The sequence below is a fragment of the Hyperolius riggenbachi genome, chromosome 11, assembly GCF_040937935.1.
Source record: "Hyperolius riggenbachi isolate aHypRig1 chromosome 11, aHypRig1.pri, whole genome shotgun sequence".
NCBI classification, from domain to species: domain Eukaryota; kingdom Metazoa; phylum Chordata; class Amphibia; order Anura; family Hyperoliidae; genus Hyperolius; species Hyperolius riggenbachi.
In genome coordinates, this window is record NC_090656.1 from 221,950,119 (window position 1) to 221,973,315 (window position 23,197).

The 23,197-nt window shown below is 45.7% G+C and overlaps 1 protein-coding gene across 3 annotated transcripts in view; it reads left to right on the plus strand.

Moving 5' to 3' along the window:
- The window catches only part of SAAL1 (serum amyloid A like 1), a 227,095-nt gene that overhangs the window by 181,186 nt on the left and 22,712 nt on the right, over positions 1-23,197 (plus strand). For all 3 annotated transcript variants that reach the window (XM_068260992.1, XM_068260993.1, XM_068260994.1), the window contains exons 4-9: positions 6,602-6,685; positions 6,773-6,852; positions 10,092-10,151; positions 15,010-15,125; positions 20,266-20,452; positions 22,002-22,084. In XM_068260992.1, coding sequence (XP_068117093.1) covers positions 6,602-6,685; positions 6,773-6,852; positions 10,092-10,151; positions 15,010-15,125; positions 20,266-20,452; positions 22,002-22,084 — 610 coding nt within the window. The remainder of the gene's footprint in view (positions 1-6,601; positions 6,686-6,772; positions 6,853-10,091; positions 10,152-15,009; positions 15,126-20,265; positions 20,453-22,001; positions 22,085-23,197) is intronic.

A 23,197-nucleotide genomic window follows, 5' to 3' on the forward strand; every position in this document is an offset into this window, starting at 1 on the left:
CCAGGAGAAGGAGGGATGATAGAAGCTGGATCCCCTCCCCATGCCCTCGCAACTCTGCGCCCAGAGGCTGAAGCCTATTCAGCCTCTAACCGGCCCTGGGGACATCTATACATGCGTGTGTGTACAGGGCTCAAGTATGGTGTTCCTGATAAAGTGTCCTGTGAGTGTTTGTGTGTAGTTTCCATGCAGTTGGACTCTCTTATCCTCCAGTTGTGAAATCCTATAACGTTTGCATGTGGCCTGGTCTCTCCTCTTATACAAAACCTTCCTGATTTACCGACTGATGGGACTGGTGCCATGTCACTCAGGATCTCTGGCGGGGCCCTGACGGCTTTATTGTGTATTTGCAAAGGTTAGGCCTTTTGTTGCTGATAATTTGTAGGCAGTTTCTCAATGTAGGTCCAGCAGTTAAATACATATCTGGAAATGTCAGCTTCAGATTAACCTTTCAGATCGGAGCTGGGCTGTATTATCTTTGTGATATTACCAGAGGCTCGCATAAAAGCATGGGAAGCTGTGATTGTATACGTTTCCAGATCTCCGATATGTTTTCCCTTGTGAGATCCCAGGGTTCCTCCACTACTGCAAATCCACGTGAGCCTTAAAGGAAACAGGAGGTGAAAATAAACTGGTGAGATAAACAATTACATACAGTATATCCTCCTAATAAGGATTTTTTTTTTTTAGTTTTATTTAATCGGAAATCTACTTTTTACGTTTTTACTGTTTCATTGTCTCAGCTCAATGGCACATGCATTGAAGTGTGCCAGAGCTAAAATCTATGAGCCATTGACCCTATTTATCTTTTTCCTGCTTTTAGAAGCCATTTACTGCCAGGAAAGTGGTTTATGGCTGTAATTCCTTATCAGTGAGAGTTACGCTATACTCCCGACCCGGTCCCAACCTGGACAGGTATTGACCTGGTTCCAACCTGGACCGATATTGTCATTTGCATACCTGATTTTTAACTCTTTCAAGCAGAGAAAGCAAAAAAGGAACACAGTACTGTATAGTTATTTGTGTGCTTGGCACTGTACATACCCATGTCTATCTTATCATGTCACTTGTCACCTTATGCATCCTTTAAAGGAAGGCTCCATAATGAAACAAAGTATTCTGTAAGTTATAAAGGTCATTGCTATTCATGTTTAAAGGATACCCGAACTGGCATGTGACATGATGAGATAGACATGTGTATGTACAGTGCCTAGCACACAAATAACTATGCTGTGTTCCTTTTTTTCTTTCTCTGCCTGAAAGAGTTAAATATCAGGTATGTGAGTGGCTGACTCAGTCCTGACTCAGACAGGAAGTGACTACAGTGTGACCCTCATTGATAAGAAATTCCCCTTTTTACCTCTTTCTTGCTCTCAGAAGCCATTTTCTGCTAGGAAAGTGTTCTATAGTTGGAATTTCTTATCAGTAAGGGTCACACTGTAGTCACTTCCTGTCTGAGTCAGGACTGAGTCAGCCACTTACATACCTGATATTTAACTCTTTCAGGCAGAGAAAGAAAAAAAGGAACACAGCATAGTCATGTCACATGTCAGTTCAGGTATCCTTTAAATGCTATTTTTATCTTCTACACAATTGATCCTGTAATCAACAAAAAGCCCTATATGCTCTAAAATGTAACTTTTATTTTGTTGTTATTATTTATTGGATTTATATAGCGCCAACAAATTATGCAGCGCTGTAAAATAAATAACATTACAGACAATAATAACGGGTGACAGACAACACTATACAGGTACGTAGCACGGTAGAGTAGTGGTTAGCTCTCTCGCCCTGCAGCGCTGGATTCCCGTTTTGATCCCAGCCAGGGCAACATCTGCAAGGAACCTTCAGTGATAGTGAAGGGAAGAAAACAGATAGAATCAATGGATTCACGAACTGTAATACAGAGAGAGTCATTTATGTAATTGAGTGCCCATGCAAAAAGATGTATATAGGCAAGACAAAACAAGACTTAAAGTTGAGGGTATTGGAACATTTTAGGGAAATCGAAGATGGTGATTTAATTACCCCTTTCTACACACACTACAGGGAAATGCACAATGCCTCCTTGGAAGGTACAAAGGTAAAAGCAATATATAAGTTGAATCTGTCTGAGAGGAGAGGTGATTTTGAAGATATCCTGCTGGGAAAATAAACTATGTGGATTTACCATTTAAATACACTTACACCGGTGGGTTTTAATACTGCATTCGATTTGACCCCCTTTCTCAGACAGATGACCTAGAATAGGTAGACGACAACTTTGGTTAAATCCACAAGATGGCACTGTGTGTACCACATATAAGTTATAATTGAGGAGAAAGGAAGGATTGGTGTAGATTATGACATAATAAAACAACTTGATGTTAACAGTACATATGATCCTATTATGCAGGTATTAATATTGGACAAAACATGATCTTAAGCCAACCAAATATATGAACTGACTATAACTGGCAGATGGGATGCGCAAAATACAAACTACTATTTTCCCTTACATAGGCGGGGATTACAGGCAAAAACCCTGCCTATATAATCATGAACGCTATGGGCACAAACCACGCCCTGAATAAACGTCAACAGACTTGAAATGCGTCGGTGGGAGGAGCCACCGCCCGACCAAGCTATCAAGCTTCCTGCTCCCACAAGCGCGCAAGCCAAACTCACCGAGTGAGTAGTGTGAAGTGGACCGGAAGAGCGAGCAGACGCCAGTGCAGTGAGAGAGCCTGGCGGTCTGTAGGCACCGGAGTAAACTGTGTCATGGCAAACCCGGCAATGGGAGGACCCGGCGAACTACAGGTCTATCAATGACCTAGCGGGGACTGCACACTTGAAAGAAGCATGCTCGGTGCAATATTGAGCGCTCTTAGGTGAAGACGAGTGGGCCCACGGATATCAGCTTGCTGATGCATCAGAAGCCAGGACCGTCTCCCGAGATAGCGGCACTCGAACCTGTATTGATTGCCGCAAAAGTATCATCCAAACGCAAGTAAGACTTTGCTAATTACTGTTAAAGTGAGGTGAAATGTTGCATACAAAGGAGAACTGACTGCAAATATAGCCAGACCGCAATAGTTGTCATGAACTGTTCCTTCCTAAATCTCACCATTATTTAAACATCCAAAAAATATGAAGTGTGAGTTATGCTAATGGACTGTACCAGCGCTGGTTCATGGAAATGAGCTCATAATTAATTATTCAGGAAGCTAGCAGGCATCCATACTGCTTTTGTGGCACTGCATTATATGCTATGATGGCCCCGGTGGCAACCTCATGGTTTTAATTGAATTCTGTACACAAAGTTTTTATGGTTGTACAAGTTGTGTTCTCATTGCTGCTTGTCTGCATATGTGTCCTAATATCTGTGTAATAAATGAGTGTTCTGGACATAATTAGATGTGGTGTGTTATACTATTTATCCAAGCTTTTTGCAACATCTGCAAGGAGTTTGTATGTTCTCCCAATGTCTGTGTGGGTTTCCTCTGTGCACTTTGGTTTTCTCCCACATCCCAAGAACAAACAGATACGTTAATTGGCTTCCCCCTAAATCACGATACATACACTACACGATACATACATAGACATAGGACTATGGTAGGGATTAGATTGTGAGCCCCTCTGAGGGACAGTTAGTGACATGACTATGTACTCTGTACAGCGCTGTGGAAGGTGCCGGTGCTACCCCATTCCTTTAGATTGTAAGCTCGCAAGGGCAGGGCTCTCACCCTTTTGTGTCATGGAATGTTATTAATTTAATTGCTTGCACTCTGTTAGACATTTATACATTTTAGTCGCTCATGTTAAATTTGCTATTGTAATCAGCAGTTCTGTATTTTGTATCAGTGTGCATATCTGATGTATATCATTGTCTGTATCATTATGTATCCCTTGTTTGTTTTCTTACATTGTACAGCGCCACGGAATATGTTGGTTTATAAATAAATAAATAATAATAATAATAAATACTAAATAAGCAATAAGATACACAATGCCAAATCATGCACTGGAGTAATAGTCCTAACAATACAAGTTCACATTATTCTGTGGGTAGAGTGCAGAGAGAGGGCTCTGCCAAAGGTTTATAGTCTAGAGGGAGTGGTTGTGGACTCAAAAGGAGCAGGGGCTGCATCGAGAGGTTCTCTGCAGAGAGAGTTAAGCTGGCCATACACTAGGCCGATTCCCCGCCGATCGACAGCATATTTCGATCACTGGGATCGAATCTGCTGTCACATCGTTCACGCTACACGCTAAATTTCGATCTATTTCAACCCGAAATAGATCGATCCCATCGATCGCCCCGTGCGGGAAATTACCATTGATCACCCGCGGGTAGGGAGCGCGTCGCTAGCAGCGTTCGAGTGCCCGACACCGACGCAATAGAGGTGCAATACATTACCTGCTCCGCCGGCACGACTCACGCCGGTCACCGCTGTCTCCGCTCTGGTCTGGTCTCCGGGTCCGGCATGCTTCACTTCTTCTAGCCCGGCAGGAAGTTTAAACAGTAGAGGGCGCTCTACTGTTTAAATTTCCTGCCGGGCAGGAAGAAGTGAAGCATGCCGGACCTGGAGACCAGACCAGAGCGGAGAAGACAGCGGAGACGACAGCGGAGACCTGGGGACTGGAGTCGCGCCGGCCGGAGCAGGTAATGTATGCGGGCGGGGGGAGCGGCGGCAACACCATCACCACCACAGATTGTGAACGGTTTCAGGCTGAAATCGGTTCACAATCTGTTTGCAGTAAAGGCAGCCATACGATCCCTCTGATCAGATTCGATCAGACAGGGATCTATCTGTTGGTCGAATCTGATGGCAAATCGACCAGTGTGTGGCTACCTTTAGGGCAGCGTTGAGGCGGGGTTGGCATTCTTGAAGAGGTGAGTCTTGAGGGATTGTTTGAAAGAGGAGGGGGCAAGCCTGATAAGCAGTGGGGGAGAGTTCCACAGGATGGGGGCAGCTCTAGTGAAGTCCAGTAGTGGTGCATGAGAGTGCTAGATGCGTCAGGTGGTTAGGAAGAGGTCATTGGAGGCCAGGTGTGTATCTTCTGACCAGGTTAAAGAACTTGTGTATATATTTGTAGGCCCATTAAATTTTAATGAGATTAAACCTGAAGTAAAAAAAGAATTAGATCAGTATGGAGAGAAATGGCTCTGGATTCCATAGAGCTCCAGTCGTCTTTCTGTACCCTCATTCCACCTCCAGGCCCCTAGGTAACGTTATGTCATCTGCAGGTCGAACATGCCATGCTGGCTTTGGTAGTACTCAGGTCCCTGAGCACTTACAAAGATTGACACTCAGTCCCTTACTGTGCATGTGTGAGCACAAACTCATGCATATGCAAGTGCGACTCGCACGTGCGCAATATGGAGTCGTTCATCTTCAGGAATACTAAGAGACCTGAGCATGTCCAAATCCTGCCCGGGTAGGGCCAAAGACCCAGCCCTGTCCGAGGAGGACCGAAGACCCAGCCCTGTCCGAGGAGGACCGAAGACCCAGCCCTGTCTGAGGAGGACCGAAGACTCAGCCCTGCCCGAGGAGTAACAAAGGACCCAGCCCTGCCCGAGGAGTAACAAGGACCCAGCCCTGCCCGAGGAGAGTGAAAGACACAGCCTTGCCTGAGGAGGGCCAAAGACCCAGCCCTGCCTGAGGAGGGCCAAAGAGCCAGCCCTTCCAGGGGAGGGCCAAAGACCCAGCCCTGCCTGAGGAGGGCCAAAGAGCCAGCCCTTCCGGAGGAGGGCTAAAGACACAGCTCCTGCCTAAAGAAGAGGGCCGAAGACACTGCTCCTGCCTGAAGACGGCCAAAGACACAGCCCTGCCTGAAGAGGGCCAAAGACACAGCCCTGCCTGAGGAGGGCGAAGACACAGCCCTGCCCGAGGAGGGCCGGAGACACAGCCCTGCCCGAGGAGGGCCAGAGACACAGCCCTGCCCGAGGAGGGCCGGAGAATGGAGTACAGCAGTGGAACAACAGGACGGAGTGAGATCAGGGGGGCTCAATGCTATCCAGAGACTTCCCTCTACATGTGGTAAGTATCTAACCTGAAGCGAGTTTCCTAGTGGCCTTTGTGATGATCTGTGTTCCTCGATACAGTGCTGTATCCTGCGATTTGTCGGTGTGTGAAAAAAAAAACATGCACTGCGAAGGTCCTCTCTTTTACATTAGTTTTCAATCTTTTGCGATTTCGCTGTCGAAGAACTTGCCCAAGTGTGACCCCTGCCTTACACACTGTGTCTTTCCTTCTTGAATCTGGTCATACAGGGATACTGTACCTCTAGATTGTAAGCCTTTGGGCAGGGTCCTCCTCCTTTTGTGTCCTACCTGATCTGGAACCTCCATTACTGTGAACCCATGCTATGCATCTGAGTGAACCTAACTTGCCTAATCTCCATGCTTCATCCAGTGACTGACTAAGCATTACCTTGTACTAATACTGTGCTGTGTGATCTGGTTTTCTTGTATTCCTGTATTGTCATATTGCTGTATGTCACCCCTAAATATTGTCTGTAACCTAAATTAATGTTCAGCGCTGCGTAATATGTTGGCGCTTTATAAATACAATAAATAAATAAATACAGGGATACTCTAACTTGCCATTTCTTTGTCCTCCAGGAGGTGGCGATGTTCCTAAAGGAGTTTAAAGCCCCAGAAATTCTCTTAGGTGTGATCACAAAGTCAAAATGTAATCGGCTCACAGTAAGTAAAGATACCTTTCCATGTGTCAGCCCTGCTATGCAGACACCTGTTTCACCTCTAATCCCACGTGTCTTCTCTCCATCACAGGAAATCTGTGTGGGGATTCTGGGTAACATGGCCTGCTTCCAGGAGACCCGCCTGGCTATCAGCAACAACGATGACCTGGGGTGAGTCTGTGTCCCGTACAAACATACAATCAGAAATATCCCGCAATCGATGCAATCTGAACACAAGACAAAGTACAACCATTTTATTGCAGCTTCATCAAAGCTTTGAATTTGATTACTGATAGATAAGACTTTGTACATTCCAAACATTCAGTGCTGGGGAGCTCAGAGTAAACTTGAACTGCAATTTAATTTGTTTGATTAAAACGTAACCATCTCAAGGTAGCCAAAAACACATTAATATCAGTTTGATTTCGCAAGTAATACCATTAATACTGGCGGTAGTGTTAAAGAATCACTGTAGTGAGAGGTATATGGAGGCTTGAAAATGTACTTCCTTTTAAGTAATACAGTTGCCTGGTTGTCCTGCTGATGCCTCTGCCTCTAATGCTTTTAGCCATAGACCTTCAACAAGCATGCAACAGATCAGGTGTTTCTGATATTATTGTCAGATCTGACAAGATTATCTGCATACTTGTTTCTGGTGTTATTCAAATACTACTGCAGCCTAATGGGCAGGGCTGCCAGGCAACTGGTATTGTTTAACAGGAAATAAATATGGCAGCCCCCATAGACTTCACTTCAGTTATACTTTAAAGGGAATCTGAGCTGAGAAGGATATGGGGGCTGCTATATTTATTTCCTTTTAAACAATGCAAGTTGCCTGGCTGTCCCACTGATCCTGTGTATCTAATACTTTTCACCATAGACTATGAACAAGCATGCAGCAAATCAGGTGCTCTGACTCATCTGACTAGATTAGCTGCATGCTTGTTTCAGGGTTGTGACTCAGACACTACTGACACCAGAAGATCAACAGGACTGTCGAGCAACTGGTAATTTCTAAAAGGAAATAAACATTACAGCCTCCATATCACTCTCGCACTGGGTTTCCTTTAAAGGGAAGGTTCAAGCAAAATAAAAAAATGAGTTTCACTTACCTGGGGCTTCTACCAGCCCCAGGCAGCCATCCTGTGCCCTCGTAGTCACTCACTGCTGCTCCAGTCCCCCGCTGGCAGCTTGCCGACCTCGGAGGTCGGCGGGCCGCATTGCGTACGTTTTTACGCATTCCCGCTAGTGCAAGAACATTAACACATACATTTTTACGCATTACTGGTTCAATGCGTACATTTTTACGCATTGAACCAGTAATGCGTAAAAATGTATGTGTTAATGTTCCTGCACTAGCGGGAATGCGTAACAATGTACGCAATGCGGCCCGCCGACCTCCGAGGTCAGAAAGCTGCCAGCGGGGGACTGGAGCAGCAGTGAGTGACTACGAGGGCACAGGATGGCTGCATGGGGCTGGTAGAAGCCCCAGGTAAGTGAAACTCATTTTTTTATTTTGCTTGGACCTTCCCTTTAAAGAGGAACTGTCGCGAAAATCTTAAAATGTAAAACACATGCAAATAATAAGTACATTTCTTCCAGAGTAAAATGAGCCATAAATGACTTTTCTCCTATGTTTCTGTCACTTACAGTAGGTAGTAGAAATCTGACATTACCGACAGGTTTTGGGCTAGTCCATCTCTCCATAGGGGAATCTCAGCATGGCCTTTATTCTTTATAAAGGCACTCCCTGAAAAAGATTTATATAAAGATGCTAGCCAGCCACCCTGCTCACCATACACTTTTTTTGGCAATTAGACGGAGCAATTGCCATTCACTAAGTGCTTTTAAAAATAAAGGAAAACCCTAAGAACCCCCTATGAGAAGATGGGCTAGTCCAAAATGTGTAGGTAATGTTATATTTCTACTACCTACTGTAAGTGACAGCAACATAGGAGAAAAGTCATTTATGGCTCATTTTACTCCGGAAGAAATGTACTTCTTATTTGTATATGTTAACATGTATTTTAACTTTTAAGATTTTCACAACAGAGGTCCGATCCCACATCAGGCGATGTATGGGCAGATTGACCATTATTATTATTATTATTATTATTTATTTATATAGCGCCAACATATTCCGCAGCACTTTACAAAGCACAATAAGACGACAAGGGGAACATAGATACAACTAACAAATGTACAGCAGAGTTCCAAGCAGCACAAATATTGTTACAAGAACAGTAAACATTAGGAGGAGGACCCTGCCCTTGCGAGCTTACAATCTAATGGGTTGTGGGGGACACACTAGGTAAGGGGGTGGAGGATGGATGAGGCAGTGACCCTTTGCCTCTGATTACATTGTGACAGATAAGTAAATAAGGGCTATAGAATGTTATAAGCTTGTCTGAAAAGGTGTGTTTTAAGAGTGCGTTTGAAGATGTCCAGGTTTGGAGCATGACGTACAGGCTGTGGGAGAGAGTTCCAGATAAGTGGTGATGCTCGTGTAAAGTCCTGGATGCGAGCATGAGAGGAGGTGATCAGCTTAGAGGCCAGGAGAATTTCTTGGGAGGAGCGAAGGTTGCGGGAGGGACAATATCTTGAGATTAGTGAGGAGATGTATGGAGGAGACCATGAGACAGACCTCTCTCTGATCGAATCAGAGAGAGATGTTTTGGCTGCCCATACACCACATGCTGATACCCGATCGATGTCAGCATGAAATGTGTCAGAAATCCTCTTAGCGCCCCCGCCTGCCTGGCCGTCCCCCAAGTATAAAAATATGCTCCAGTTGCCCGTGCTCTGTAAAATCTCACCTCTTAGGCCCATCGTTCGGTGCAATATCGAATGCCATTACCGATGTGCACCCGATTTAGCCCTTGTGACTGAGATTTTCCAGCCTAACCAATTGATCCTTTGGACCGTTTTGGCCCCAAATCAATCGAAAGGTTGATTGGGGTGGCCATGTTTCAGCAATCAGTAGAGTTATCGACTCATTAGGGCTGCTATATTGAGTAGTGAGTGGCCACCTTTACACCCCTCGTCGTGATTTAGAATAATTTTTCCTGTGACCGACAATTGTTGCGCTAGGAGATCGTATCCACGAACTCACGGTGTGGGTACATGTGCATGATTAGACGAATGACTCTTTGCGATGCACAGTGATAACGACCTTCACGGCGGATCAGATTTTTAAGATCCCTGATGACGCAAAGTGCTGCAATCATTTGAACTCTTGTTCGCACCCATAGTGTGTGGGAAGGAAGATGGATCGGGAATGCCTGTTGTCAGGGCCATGTGGCTGAGCGTCCCCCTACCCATCTAGCAGTGGGTACAGGGCTTTATTTTATCTTGTGTATTGTCACACACTCACTCTTTCACTCTTGATTGTTTTTGTTTGTTCTTCCAAGGGAGGTCCTCTTGCTCCTGCTGTGTGACACGGATCCCCCGACCCTGCTGGAGACCTGCAGGTAAGGATTATACAGCCACCATTCTTTTCTCCCACATTAGTAACCCTCTGGTGCCACGTCCCCTCCAGCTGACAGGCTGCCATCCTTGCTCGCATTTCCCCTCTCTGGCTGAACAGGTTATTTCAGCGGTCTTATTCACACCATCCGTAGTACAAAATGGAAAAATACAAAACAGGAGTGGCCTAAGCAATTCTGTGCACAGTAATACTCCTGTCACACAGCACTTCCCAGCAGAAGTAAATTCACTGAAGTCAAACAATCCAGCATACAGCAAGGACACAGCAGTAGACCTGAACAGGACAGAAGGAAAACACAGACAAAGAGTTTATTCCCCCTCATCTGTGACTAATCACAACTGTAATTTGATCCCTCGGCTGTGTCAGCTGGCTGCCTCAGCATAGCAGCTAATTTGTAAACACAGGATGTTAACCCTTTGTCTGTTCCATGAAAGCAGGAAGTAGACAAATTGCAGATTTATTGCAGGATTTGTGTCCGCTGTGACAAAGAAATGTTTTTATATAAAGGTTACTATGCTGTTGGGTATCTTTTAGAGCAGAGAGGACATTCAGGGTTAAGGTCTGCTTTAAAGGATACCAGAACCGAAAGGCTCTGGTAAAAATGATAGCTGCACTGTGTAGGGGGTAAAAAGCACATACCGGCCGCTCTTCCTGGCCCCCTCCGTGTGCCGCCGTTCTTAGTCCCGGCGACTTTGGTGACCTTTGCCCTGGACATACTGCGCCCTGTGTGCTAATCATGTGACGCTTGGTTTAGTGGAGCGCACACGCAGCACGGAGGAGACGGAGGTATCGGCGTGCTTCTAAACCTCTCACTATGTAGAAGTGAAGAGGAAAGGACATACTGTGCACACAGGGCGCAGTATGTCCAGGGCAAAGGTCACCAAAGTCGCCGGGACACCGGCATCTATACAGTAAGAATGGCGGCGCACGGAGGGGGCCAGAAGGAGTGGCCAGAATGTGCTTTTTACCCCCTACACAGTGCAGCTATCATTTTTACCAGAGCCTTTCAAGTCTGGTATCCTTTAAACAACAGAAAGAAGCCATCGGTCTTTCTACCGGGGACTCAGATCAATGAATGGGAACTATGTTCTCATTCATTGATCTCCGGGCTAACGGGGGCAACACGGGCACACGCAGGAGCGTGCAGCAGCACAACAGCAGCTGCCTGGAAGTGACAATCACATCCAGGCGGCTTAAATGGTTAAAGCAAACCTGAAGTGAAAATAAACTTATGAGATAATGAATTGTATGTATAGTTCACCTAAGAAATAGAACATTAGTAGCAAATAAAACAGTCTGATATTGTTTTTCAGTACAGGAAGTGTTAGAAAAAACTTCAGTTGTCATCCATGCAAAAGAGCTTCTCTGGGCTATTTGACTCACTGGGTGGAATACAGTCCTGTTTTCTAAAGCACTGAAACAGCCAAGAGATGCTGAGAGACAGATTAAGATCAGGTTCTACTGCAGGGAAGTTCAAAGGATCATTATTTCTGCTCTGCTTTATAGCTTAAAGGGAACCTAAACAGAGATGGATATGGCTTTTTCCTTTTAAAATAATACCAGTTGTCTGACTCTCCTGCTGATCCTGTGTCTCTAATACATTTAGCCACAACCCCTCAACAAGCATGCAGATCAGGTGCTCTGACTGAAGTCAGGCTGGATTACCGGCATGCTTGTTTCAGGTGTGTGATTCAGCCACTACTGCAGCCAAAGAGATCAGCAGGACTGCCAGGCAACTGGTATTGTTTAAAAGGAAACATCCATATCCCTCTCAGTTTAGGTTCCCTTTAAGACAGAGCGTGGTTTCTAAACTGCAAATATCACAGAATGATGCAATGTTATAACAACAAACAAAGCTATATAACTGAACATAAAAATATAAGACTTTCCTTTGCTACTGATGTTCTATTCATTATTCGTACCACACATACAATTCATTATATCACACTTTTTTTTTCACTTCAGGTTTGTTTTAATGTGTTGTGCAGGATAGGAAATGATCAGATTGTAACCAGAAAGGGGTTGATCATTTACTCCCATCGGATGACAATGGATAAGTGTATATTTTTTCAGCAATCATCACATCACGCTGAAATTGCAATGATATTCATATGGGTCTACCAAATTAACCGCTTTGCAATGCGATAGTTTCCATCGGGATCAGGCAGTGCATGTACAGAATACCCTGCATGTTTACATTGGCAGTGAGGCATACTGTGATGGTACTGTATATGCTGCACCGTATGGTCGCACTACACCTGTTACTGTGCAATGCGATTTCTCTGAACCGCTGCAGTGCGATTGAACAATAATTGCATCACAACGTTCACCATGCAGTGTGAAAGGAATCTTGTTGTGGTGATTATCACAGTATAGCCTTTTTGTGTTCGCAACAAGCCATTGTTATATACATCAATAAATGTATGGTTAGCTTAAAGTGTACCAGAGACTAAAGAAATACAAGTGTTATACATACCTGGAGCTTCCTCCAGCCCCATACACAGGGAACGCTCCCACGCCGCCATCCTTAGTCTTCTGAATGGCTGGTACCGGGTCCTGTAACGTCTGACACAAAAGGAGTGCACTATTTACATATCTCTGCAGCAGCCGCCGGAGAGTAGAGCAAGTAGAGGTCGCACTTCTCTTGCGCAGACCGCCCGCGACTGGCAGAAGTTACAGGACCCGGTACCAGTGATAGAGGCAGCGGTGGATGGCGACGTGGGAGCGATCCGTGCACATGGGGCTGGAGGAAGCCCCAGGTATGTATAAAACTTTTATTTCTTTAGTCTCTGGTGCACTTTCAAGAGGACCTGTAAGAAAAAAAATTGTCCCGAGAGGTACTTACCTCGGGAGGGGGAAGCCTCTGGAGCCTAATGAGGCTTCCCCCCGACCTCCTCTGCCCCGCTGTTCCAGCACTGTCAGCCACCAAAAATCCCCAACAGTGCAGGTCTCCAGGATCAAAACAATCCTATGTGAGCCTTGTGCAGTAGCAGCTTTTATTCGGGCTCAAACAGATACAGCCGAGCCCGATCGGATCTGCCCTACTATGCAGTAGAGCAGATCCGATAAAAAGTTGCTACTGCACCTGTGCAAAGCTCAAAACAAAATAGTTTTGATCCTGGTGCCTGGCAGGACCTTCAGCGGCTGACCCCAAGGGCTTGTCTTTTTTCTGACAGCCCCAGGACCGCCTAACGCCGATCACGGTAAAGTCATGGAGCTCTGTTTTGTAGGAGATTGCGTGTGCATCTCCTGCTTGGTGGGCAGAGCCGAGCTCCGCCTTCAGTCTCCGATCGGCGCTCGGAAGACTAATTACTGGTACAGCGCTGCGATCTAAGGCAGGGCTGTACTGGGGACAGCCGTGTTACATGGCTGTCCCCTCCAAAGGCTTTTTATATATAGAAAGGACCATAAACAGTTCATGCAGAGTCTTTTTTAGAAAAGAGTTATCAAAAAATACTTTATTGACACAAAATCATTAAAAATTCCAGGAATACTCTCAATGAGAAGGCTCCTTGTGAATATACAAAATCTTCCAAAGCAGGAATGTAACAACTTAGTGCAATACAAAGCAGGCAACAACACGCTCGTTTCGGGCACAAAGACCTTCGTCAGGCCCAATGCACAAAGCACTATCTATTAATCCTGGGAAAATTGCATGACAGGAGCATCACGAGACAGGAAAAACATCTGTACCAACCAGATGTATATAACACAATCCTGAAGGCTGGTAAAGAATCAAAGCAGCTGCTAGATCAGGAGCGCACTATAAAAAGTCTCTGGTGGGCCAAGTGGATGACCCCAAAAAAGGATTAAAATGTTTTTTTCCTCTCCTATCTAAAAGGAATAAAATCCCAATTATACTATACTGTCCCCTCCAAAGGCACAGGGGTGTTCGGCTGTCATAGGCTGAAGCCTATGACAGCTGATCACGAGGATTGGGGGGAGGGGGGAGTACATTAGTAAAAAAAATAAATAAAAAAACACTTTATAAAAAAAAATAAACCAATAAACAAACATCTGGGGGAAGATCAGACCCCACCAACAGAGAGCTCTATTGGTGGGGAGAAAGGGGGGGGGATCACTTGTGTGCTGTGTTGTGCGGCCCGGCAGCTTGACCTTAAAGCTGCAGTGGCCAATTTCTCAAAAAAGGGCCTGGTCTTTAGGGGTGTTTAATACTGCGGTCCTCAAGTGGTTAAGCCTTATACATATGCAACTGCCTCAGCCAATAGTCAGGTGTGTGTACAGAGGGCCCCAACCAGTGACAGCCACTCGGCAAGCGATTTCCCCCCTGGCAGATCAATTGGCCAAGTGGCAGCCTACTTCTTTGAAGACACCTTTCATGGCTGCTGATAAATGGTAAAATGAGACAGCTGTAGACCTTTCTGCCCTAATCTCTTTATTTTTTTTTCCTGTCAGATCTCCCAACCCATCAGTGAACAGAAGCTGTAGTGGTTGTCAATGAATTTGCATCCTTAAAAGGAACCTCCAGTGTAGAAAATGAAACACACACTATCAGCACAGGCAACATAAGTTATAACAAAGTAGCAAGCAAGAATGTCTAAAAACTGGCCACTTGTGCCATAAAACCTAGGTTTTGTGGGTTAGCCACGCCCTCTTGGCATGACAGTTTTTTGCCTTTACAAACTGCTGAGGGATTTTTTTCATCTGTGGGTGGGAGATGCCATTTCTAACACAGATGATTGGGCAGGCATTACTCCCATTATTATTTATATGAGCAGCGATAGCGCAGGAATTTCTTGAACACTTTTTTTTGCTGTGCTTTACCTACACTTCTTATGTTGATGTTCTCCAGTAATGGGAGGTGCTGTTCTGTGTTGCAGATTGCTGATAACGTGTCTGTCCCATGCTGATGTGATGAGCACGTGGCTGGAGAGAATCAGGAAACGCCCCGCTGTGCGGGACCATCTGTGTTTCATCATGAGCAGCTCCACCAATGGTAACGAGGCAGTTATGTCACATGACCTATTCCTTTTGCGATGCTGCGCTCACATGTAATTGAATCTTCATACAGTTGTGTCACTCAAATGAAAAGAGAAATAAAAAACATAGCATAATACTGTATTGCAACAGTGCCACATCCCTCACACCCAGTGCCAGGAATTTGATCGTGAGCTCTGCCTGATTATGCCTCCACAGGTCACCAGGTCACACAGGTCCTCACCATATAGTATGGCCGCCAACCACAGACAGCAACTTTAGCACCTTTACACTTTTCAACCCGTGCAAATTTCCTCAGGCTTAACACCACCACCAACATGCGTGGCCTCTCACCTTCTGTTTTGCTGCCCAAATTATAAGACAGCAACTGCACTTGAAAAGTGTAAAGGTGCTAAAGTTGCTGTCTGTGGTTGGCGGCCATACTATATGGTGAGGACCTGTGTGACCTGGTGACCTGTGGAGGCATAATTAGGCAGAGCTCACGATCAAATTCCTGGCACTGGGTGTGAGGGATGTGGCACTGTTGCAATACAGTATTATGCTATGTTTTTTATTTCTCTTTTCATTTGAGTGACACAACTGTATGAAGATTCAATTACATGTGAGCGCAGCATCGCAAAAGGAATACTGTTACATACATCTGATGCTTGATGACTGGTGCAGCGATCCATGGACACGTAAAATAGTTTTTGGACTCTAAGAGGGACTTTTTATCGTATGTTAGAAATTAATTCTGTATGTACGCTAATTGTTATATTGTAAGGAGTGAGCGCACAAGACATAGATTTATTTATATGTCACATGACCTCCCTAGCTACTACCGTATTTCCCTGAAAATAAGACACTGTCTTATATTCATTTTTCCTTCAAAACATGTGCTTGGGCATATTTTGTGGGGGTATCCAGCTCCCCCTTCAGTATATATAGTTAGATCCCCCTGTATATAGCTGGTGTATATACTTAGACCCCCCACTTATATAGCCAGCCAGTGTATATAGTCAGCCCCACCCATATAGCCAGTGTATATGGTCAGACCCCCCCCCCCCCCCCACTGTATATAGTCACTGTACATAGTCAGACCCCCCCCCCCCCCATATAGCCTGTGTATACAGTCAGATCCCTCCATATAGCCAGTGTATATAGTCTGGCCCCTCCTGTATAGCCAGCGTATATAGTCAGACCACCCCCCCCCCCGTATAACCACTGTATATAGTCAGACCCCCCCCCCCCCCCCCCCCTTTATAGCCACTGTATATAGTCGCCGCTCGCTCAGCCGCCCACCTTACCTAATCTGCTCCTGGCCCCCACCTTAAAGTCCGGACCCTCCTGCAGTTTATGCTGGCATAGCAGTGCACACATCTGCAGAGACTTGCAGCAAAAGCAGCTATGATAATTTATCCAGTAACCGCGCCGACAGGAAGTAAACAGAGGTCACTTCCTGTATAGGGCGGCACTGTTACTGGATACATTACCATAGCTGCTTAAAGTCTGGGATCCGAACCTTAAGGTGGGGGCCAAGAGCGGGAGCAGATTAGTTAAAGCGGGCGACTGAGCGAGCAACTGGGACAGCATGGGGAATCTGCCAATAGGTCTTATTTTCGGGGGATGTCTTATTTTAGGGGAAAGACACTCTGTTGAACATACATACACACTGCATCATCACATACATACACTCTGTTGAACATAAATACATTGCATCATCACATACATACACTCTGCTGAAGGTCACACATTATTAGGATTTAGGGAAAAAGTTGGGGGGGGGGGGTGGGTTTTCCATACACTTTACATCTTATGCACAAGTGTTTACAGGTATCTAGCTTTATAAATAAAAAAACTCACATTTGCTTTAACCTCCTTAGCGGTATGCCCGACACTGTGTTACATTACCCAGCCTGGCTCCTGCGATCGGCGCAGCCTCCCCGCTTAGCTCCGGTCTCTCTATGGGGAGGATCGGGTTTGCGCATGACATCATGACGTCGGCGACGTCATATGCGATCCTCCCCATAGTGAAGACCTGAGCTGTGCGGGGAGGCTGCGCTGATCGCTGGATCCAGGCTTGGTAATGTATAAATGGGGGGATCGGGGGGTACCGGACACCTGTACTAGCTAGCCTGGTGCTAGCTAAAGGTTTTGCAGCCAATTGATCAAATTAAGCTGGGGACACAAACTCGCAAAACCTCCTGAGGGGCATAACGCTCGGGGTTAATGGACCACTATCGTGAAAATCTTAAAATTTAAAGTACATGTAAACCTATGCAAATAAGTAGTACATTTTTCCCGAAGTAAAATAAGACATAAATTACTTTTCTCTCATGTTGCTGTCACTTACAGTAGGTAGTAGAAATCTGACAGAACTGACAGGTTTTAGACCAGCTGATCAGGGGCGTAACTAGAAATCACTGGGCCCCCCTGCGAATATTTGGATGGGCCCCCCCCCATAGGTGCCAAATAATCGTAATGGGGCAGCGTTTCACTGTAAATTAATTGTAAAGTGGGCAGCACCAGTCACCAGAAAATAGTAACGTGAGCAGCAGTCACCAGAAAATTGTAACGTGGGCAGCATTCACCAGACAATCGTAATGTGAGCAGCGTTCACCAGAATATCGTAATGTGGGACAGAAAATCGTAATGTGGGCAGAGTTCACCAGAAAATTGTAACATGGACAGCATTCACCAGACAATCGTAACTTGGGCAGTGTTCACCAGAAAATCGTAATGTGGGCCAGAAAATCGCAATTTGGGCAGCAGTCACCAGAAAATCGCCATGTGGGCAGCAGTCACCAGAAAATTGCAATGTGGGCATCAGTCACCAGAAAATCCTAATGTGGGCAGCAGTCACCAGAATATCGTAATGTGGGCAGCAGTCACCAGAAAATCCTAATGTGGGCAGCAGTCAGTCACCAGAATGTCGTAATGTGGGCAGCAGACACCAGAAAATCCTAATGTGGGCAGCAGTCACCAGAAAATCCTTATGTGGGCAGCAGTCACCAGAAAATCGCAATGTGGGCAGCAGTCACCAGAAAATCGCAATGTGGGCAGCAGTCACCAGAAAATCCTAATGTGGGCAGCATACACCAGAAAATCGTAATGTGGGCAGCAGACACCAGAAAATCGCAATGTGGGCAGCAGACACCTGCAAATCGCAATGTGGGCAGCAGACACCTGAAAATCGTAATGTGGGCAGCAGACACCTGAAAATCGTAATGTGGGCAGCAGACACCTGAAAATCGTAATGAGGGCAGCAGACACCTGAAAATTGCAATGTGGGCAGCAGTGACCAGAAAATCGCAATGTGGGCAGCAGTGACCAGAAAATCGTAATGTGGGCAGCAGACACCTGAAAATCGCAATGTGGGCAGCAGACACCTGAAAATCGTAATGTGGGCAGCAGACACCTGAAAATCGTAATGTGGGCAGCAGACACCAGAAAATCGCAATGTGGGCAGCAGACACCAGAAAATCATAATGTGGGCAGCAGACACCTGAAAATCGTAATGTGGGCAGCAGACACCTGAAAATCGTAATGTGGGCAGCAGACACCTGAAAATCGTAATGTGGGCAGCAGACACCTGAAAATCGTAATGTGGGCAGCAGACACCTGAAAATCGTAATGTGGGCAGCAGTGATCAGAAAATCGCAATGTGGGCAGCAGACACCTGAAAATCGTAATGTGGGCAGCAGACACCAGAAAATCATAATGTAGGCAGCAGACACCAGAAAATCATAATGTGGGCAGCAGACACCAGAAAATCGCAATGTGGGCAGCAGTGACCAGAAAATCGCAATGTGGGCAGCAGTGACCAGAAAATCGTAATGTGGGCAGCAGACACCAGAAAATCATAATGTGGGCAGCAGACACCAGAAAATCATAATGTGGGCAGCAGTCACCAGAAAATCATAATGTGGGCAGCAGACACCTGAAAATCACAATGTGGGCAGCAGTGACCAGAAAATCACAATGTGGGCAGCAGACACTAGAAAAAAAAAATGCACCTGTGAAAAAAAAACAATTCACTTACCTGACAGAAGTCTTCTCCTCTCCCGGCATCTGGCTCGCAGCTCCCCGAGTCCTCTTGCAGCACATCTCCCGCGCTGACAGGCAGAGTGCAGGGCTACGGCAAGATGGCTGCCGAAGCCCTGTACTAGAGACACAAATAGTCTCCAGTGTAGGGCTTCTTCGGCTGCCATCTTGCCGTAGCCCTGCTCTGCCTGCCGGAGACTATGCAGGCTGCTGGAGCGGGGCTGCGGGGAATGAACTGGCGCAGCGTCTATTAGACGCTGCGGCCAGTTGAGCACCTTGCTGGGGGGTCCAGAGCAGCGCTCCCCCCACGCACAGTGAGCGGGCCCCAGAGCAGCCCCGGGTGGCAGGGCCCCCCTGCGGCTGAGAGAGTCGCATCCCCGGTAGGTACGCCGGTGGTGACAGCCTTTCCTCCTCCGGGCCCCTGACTTGCTAGGGGCCCCCCTGCAACTGCAGGGGCTGCAGGGTCTATTCCTACGCCCCTGCAGCTGATCTCCTCATGGGTGGGTCTCAGGGTTTTCTTTATTTTCAGAAGTACTTAGTAAATGGCAGTTGCTCCATCCAACTGCCAAAAAAGTGTGCAGCGAGCAGGGAGGCTGGCCAGCATCTTTGTATAAATCTTTTCAGGGAGTGTCTTTATAAAGAATAAAGGCCATGCTGAGAATCCACCATGGAGAGATGGACTAGCCCAAAATCTGTTGGTAATGTCAGATTGTTACTACTTGCTGTAAGCGACAGCAACATAGGAGAGAAGTCATTTATGGCACATTTTACTCTGCAAGAAATGTATTTCTTATTTGTATGTGTTTACATGTATTTTAAATTTTACACTTTTTTGTGATAGTGGTCCTTTAAGACTATTAGTGAAAGTAATTTCTAATAATTTTAAGTATTGGATTTTAGTGTGGCCATATAAAAGGCAGCACTGTCCCATTTCTGGGGCTAGAGGTCTCTGTGATACAGGGTACCTGTGTTACTAGGCACTGGAGTAAGCTGCCATTCTTTTTTACAAACATTGCCATGAAGCTGTAGCAGGGACTCTAGTCCTTTGGGTGTTTTGCCTGTTCCATCCCAACAGCCAATCCTTTTTTTTTCTATGTGTTACCTTTTGTTTGCAGCGGACCTTCTGGTGAAAGTCGGGGAGTTGGTGGACAAGCTGTTTGATGTAGATGAAGGTTTGATGATCGATTGGATAAAAGTCAGCTCCTCCCAGCAGCCAGAGGCGCCGGTTACCGATGCGGAAGAGGAGAAACCCGCCGTACTGGGGCTCATCCCATCCCTACTGGAGGCCTCCAAACAGCTCAGGTGAGTTCAGCTTCTTCTCCGAGTCCTGGGACACCATCTGGCGGGAGATTGTGATGTGTAAATCATAAGCTTCACCCCTTATTAGCATTGACCAGATTTTACCCTAAAGATAAAAAAAAACCTTCAGCAGGTAATATTTGTGTTAATAATGTAAAGTGTACATGTGCTGGATTTTGTAATCTAACAGGAAGAGTAATGCTAGGTACACACCATACAATTTTCTGGCAGATTTATCTGCCAGATCGATTATTTCCAAGATGTTTGATCTGAATTTCGATCGATTTTTTTTTTTTTTTTTGATTTTCCGATTTTATTTTATTTTTATCGTTTTTCCAATTGATTTTCATTCAGTTCTATGAAAGTCGATTAAAAAAACTATTGGAAAACCAAAAAAATCGATTGAAATTGAGATCGGATGTGTTGGAAATAATTGATCTGGCAGGTAAATGTGCCAGAAAATTGTATGGTGTGCACCTAGAATTACAGTCCACTTATCCTTATATTGTCTGCCTATCTGATCTGCGAGTGTAGATGACGTGTAAACACACTAATTCTGTTAGGGGATATTTGTTAGCACATTGGCGGAATTAAGTTTTTCTGGCTCTTGAAAAACTTTAAGGACTCGGGAAACGTTTGCTTGATTCCAGCATAAACAAACTGATTGAAAAGTGTGAGGAATAAAAAAAAAAGAAACTGTAAGAGACCCGTGTTAAAGTGGAACTCCAACACCATTTTTTCAGTTATAACTGCTTTATAATTGCTTATAGTAGGTAAGGAAGAAAAGGGGTTATTTAGTAAAGAACATTAGGGAAGACAGCTAGAAGAGTGGGGTGGAGGCACCCAAATTATATGGGTGTTAAAACTTTAAAACAGAAAGAGGTGCCTACACTCTACTCCTTATGCTGCTGAGGCATTTTTTGCATTGACCTGAGGAAGCGGACCATGATCTGCAAAACGCGTTGGAAATGTTTTTTTTAATAAATATTTTTTGAAACGAACTAGTGTCTGTATCACATCCTTAGTACTGGAATCTCGCCTCCCACGTTGTTTCTATCACCAATGTAATGTGTCATATCAGTCCTGTGGCCATTGCACCAGTGAAGAACGAGTAGGGCAGTTATAATTTAGGATGGGCCGCAAACGAGTGAAGAGGAGATTGAAATGGTGTGGATGTAATTTTGAAAAGTTCTCAACCTGCCAGCTGAAGTAGCTCAACTCAAAGGGAACAATGTCAGGGAACCCCTGAAAGGCCCTCAAGGAACCCGGCGTTCCAGGGAACCCTGGTTGAGAAAGACTGCTCTAGTGTATAGAAGTGCATAGATAACATGTTGCATGACAGAGCTAAGTTACACCAAACTTTTATAAATTCGCCCTTCAAGAGTGTCAGCTGGATAGGACACCGTCCCCTCCTTCCTTTGCAGCTGTGTAATGCGTTGGCTTTACCAATGATGGATAGTAATAAAGATGTGTAATAATGTCACTGCTGAAGTCTCTGATATGATTGGGTGGTTCACATTCCGGCCTCTACTACAATATCTCTGTATTCCAGGTATGACAGCCCGGAGGGTCTGGATGTATATATGCACGTATTACAGCTGATGACCACAGTGAACGAGGGCATTCAGTCCATAGGTAAGTACTATGCAAATCACTGTATGATTAGATTCACCAGGGCTGCCATGATAGAACCTTATTGCTCTCCCTGCTAGTAGCAAGGTGTGGCTGCAGTGTGCCAATGACTAGGATAGAAGAAAATCGGGAAAATACAGGAAGACTATCAGACACTCTATTGATGAAACATGTTTTGAAGAGCACACTGAGAATTTTTTTTTCGTTTCATACTACCACCGTGTGTAGTGTTAGGCCCCGTTCACACTTGCGTTTTGCCATGCAAACGGACCGGATCCTGATCGGATCAGGACCTGATCGGTTCCGATCCGGATCCGGTCCGTTTGCATCAGGCATGCATCAGGCTGCCATCCGGATCTGTGGGCAAAAAATAGCAAAATTTAAAGAAAAAAATGTTGGGGTCAGCAGAAGGTGCACCTGGTGCACGTGTAGAATCAGGTTCCTCCGCTGTAGGCCTCAACTCCACCTCCGACATTCTGCCAAACAGCTCCAGCACGTCTGTCACTGCTGCTCCACTCCAGAAATGCTTGGCCCATGTGTCCCCATCCGAAATGGCCGCTTAGATACGCATAGGAAGTGGGGTAGAACGTCAGGTGTTTGTAGGCAGTGTGTTCTATGCCTTCCGTTTCCCATTGGTTTCTGTGTTCCGGATGGTGCTGTCAGGCTCAGGTCCGGCTCCGGTCCGGGTGCGTGGGCCGGAGATCCGGACCCAAAAAATAGAGCATGTTGGAAACGTGTCCGGATCCGGTCCGGCTCCGTACTGTACGGAACGTACGTATGTGAACGTCCGCATAGCCTTTGCATTGCTATGCGTAACGTACGTTCCGTTCGTACAGTTTACGGTCCGGATCCGATCAGGCGGATCCGGACAGGGAACGCTAATGTGAACCGGGCCTTATACAGAATACAAAGTGAACAGTGGGTAGCCATACATTACCAGTTGTAGCCACCCATTCGAATTAAAGGACATCTGAAGTAAGAAAAAAACATGGAGACAGCCATATGTATTTCCTTTTAAACAATACCAGTTGCCTGGCAGCTTTGCTGAGCTATTTGGCTGCAGTAGTGTCTGAATAACACCAGAAACAAGCATGCAGCTAATCTTGTCAGATCTGA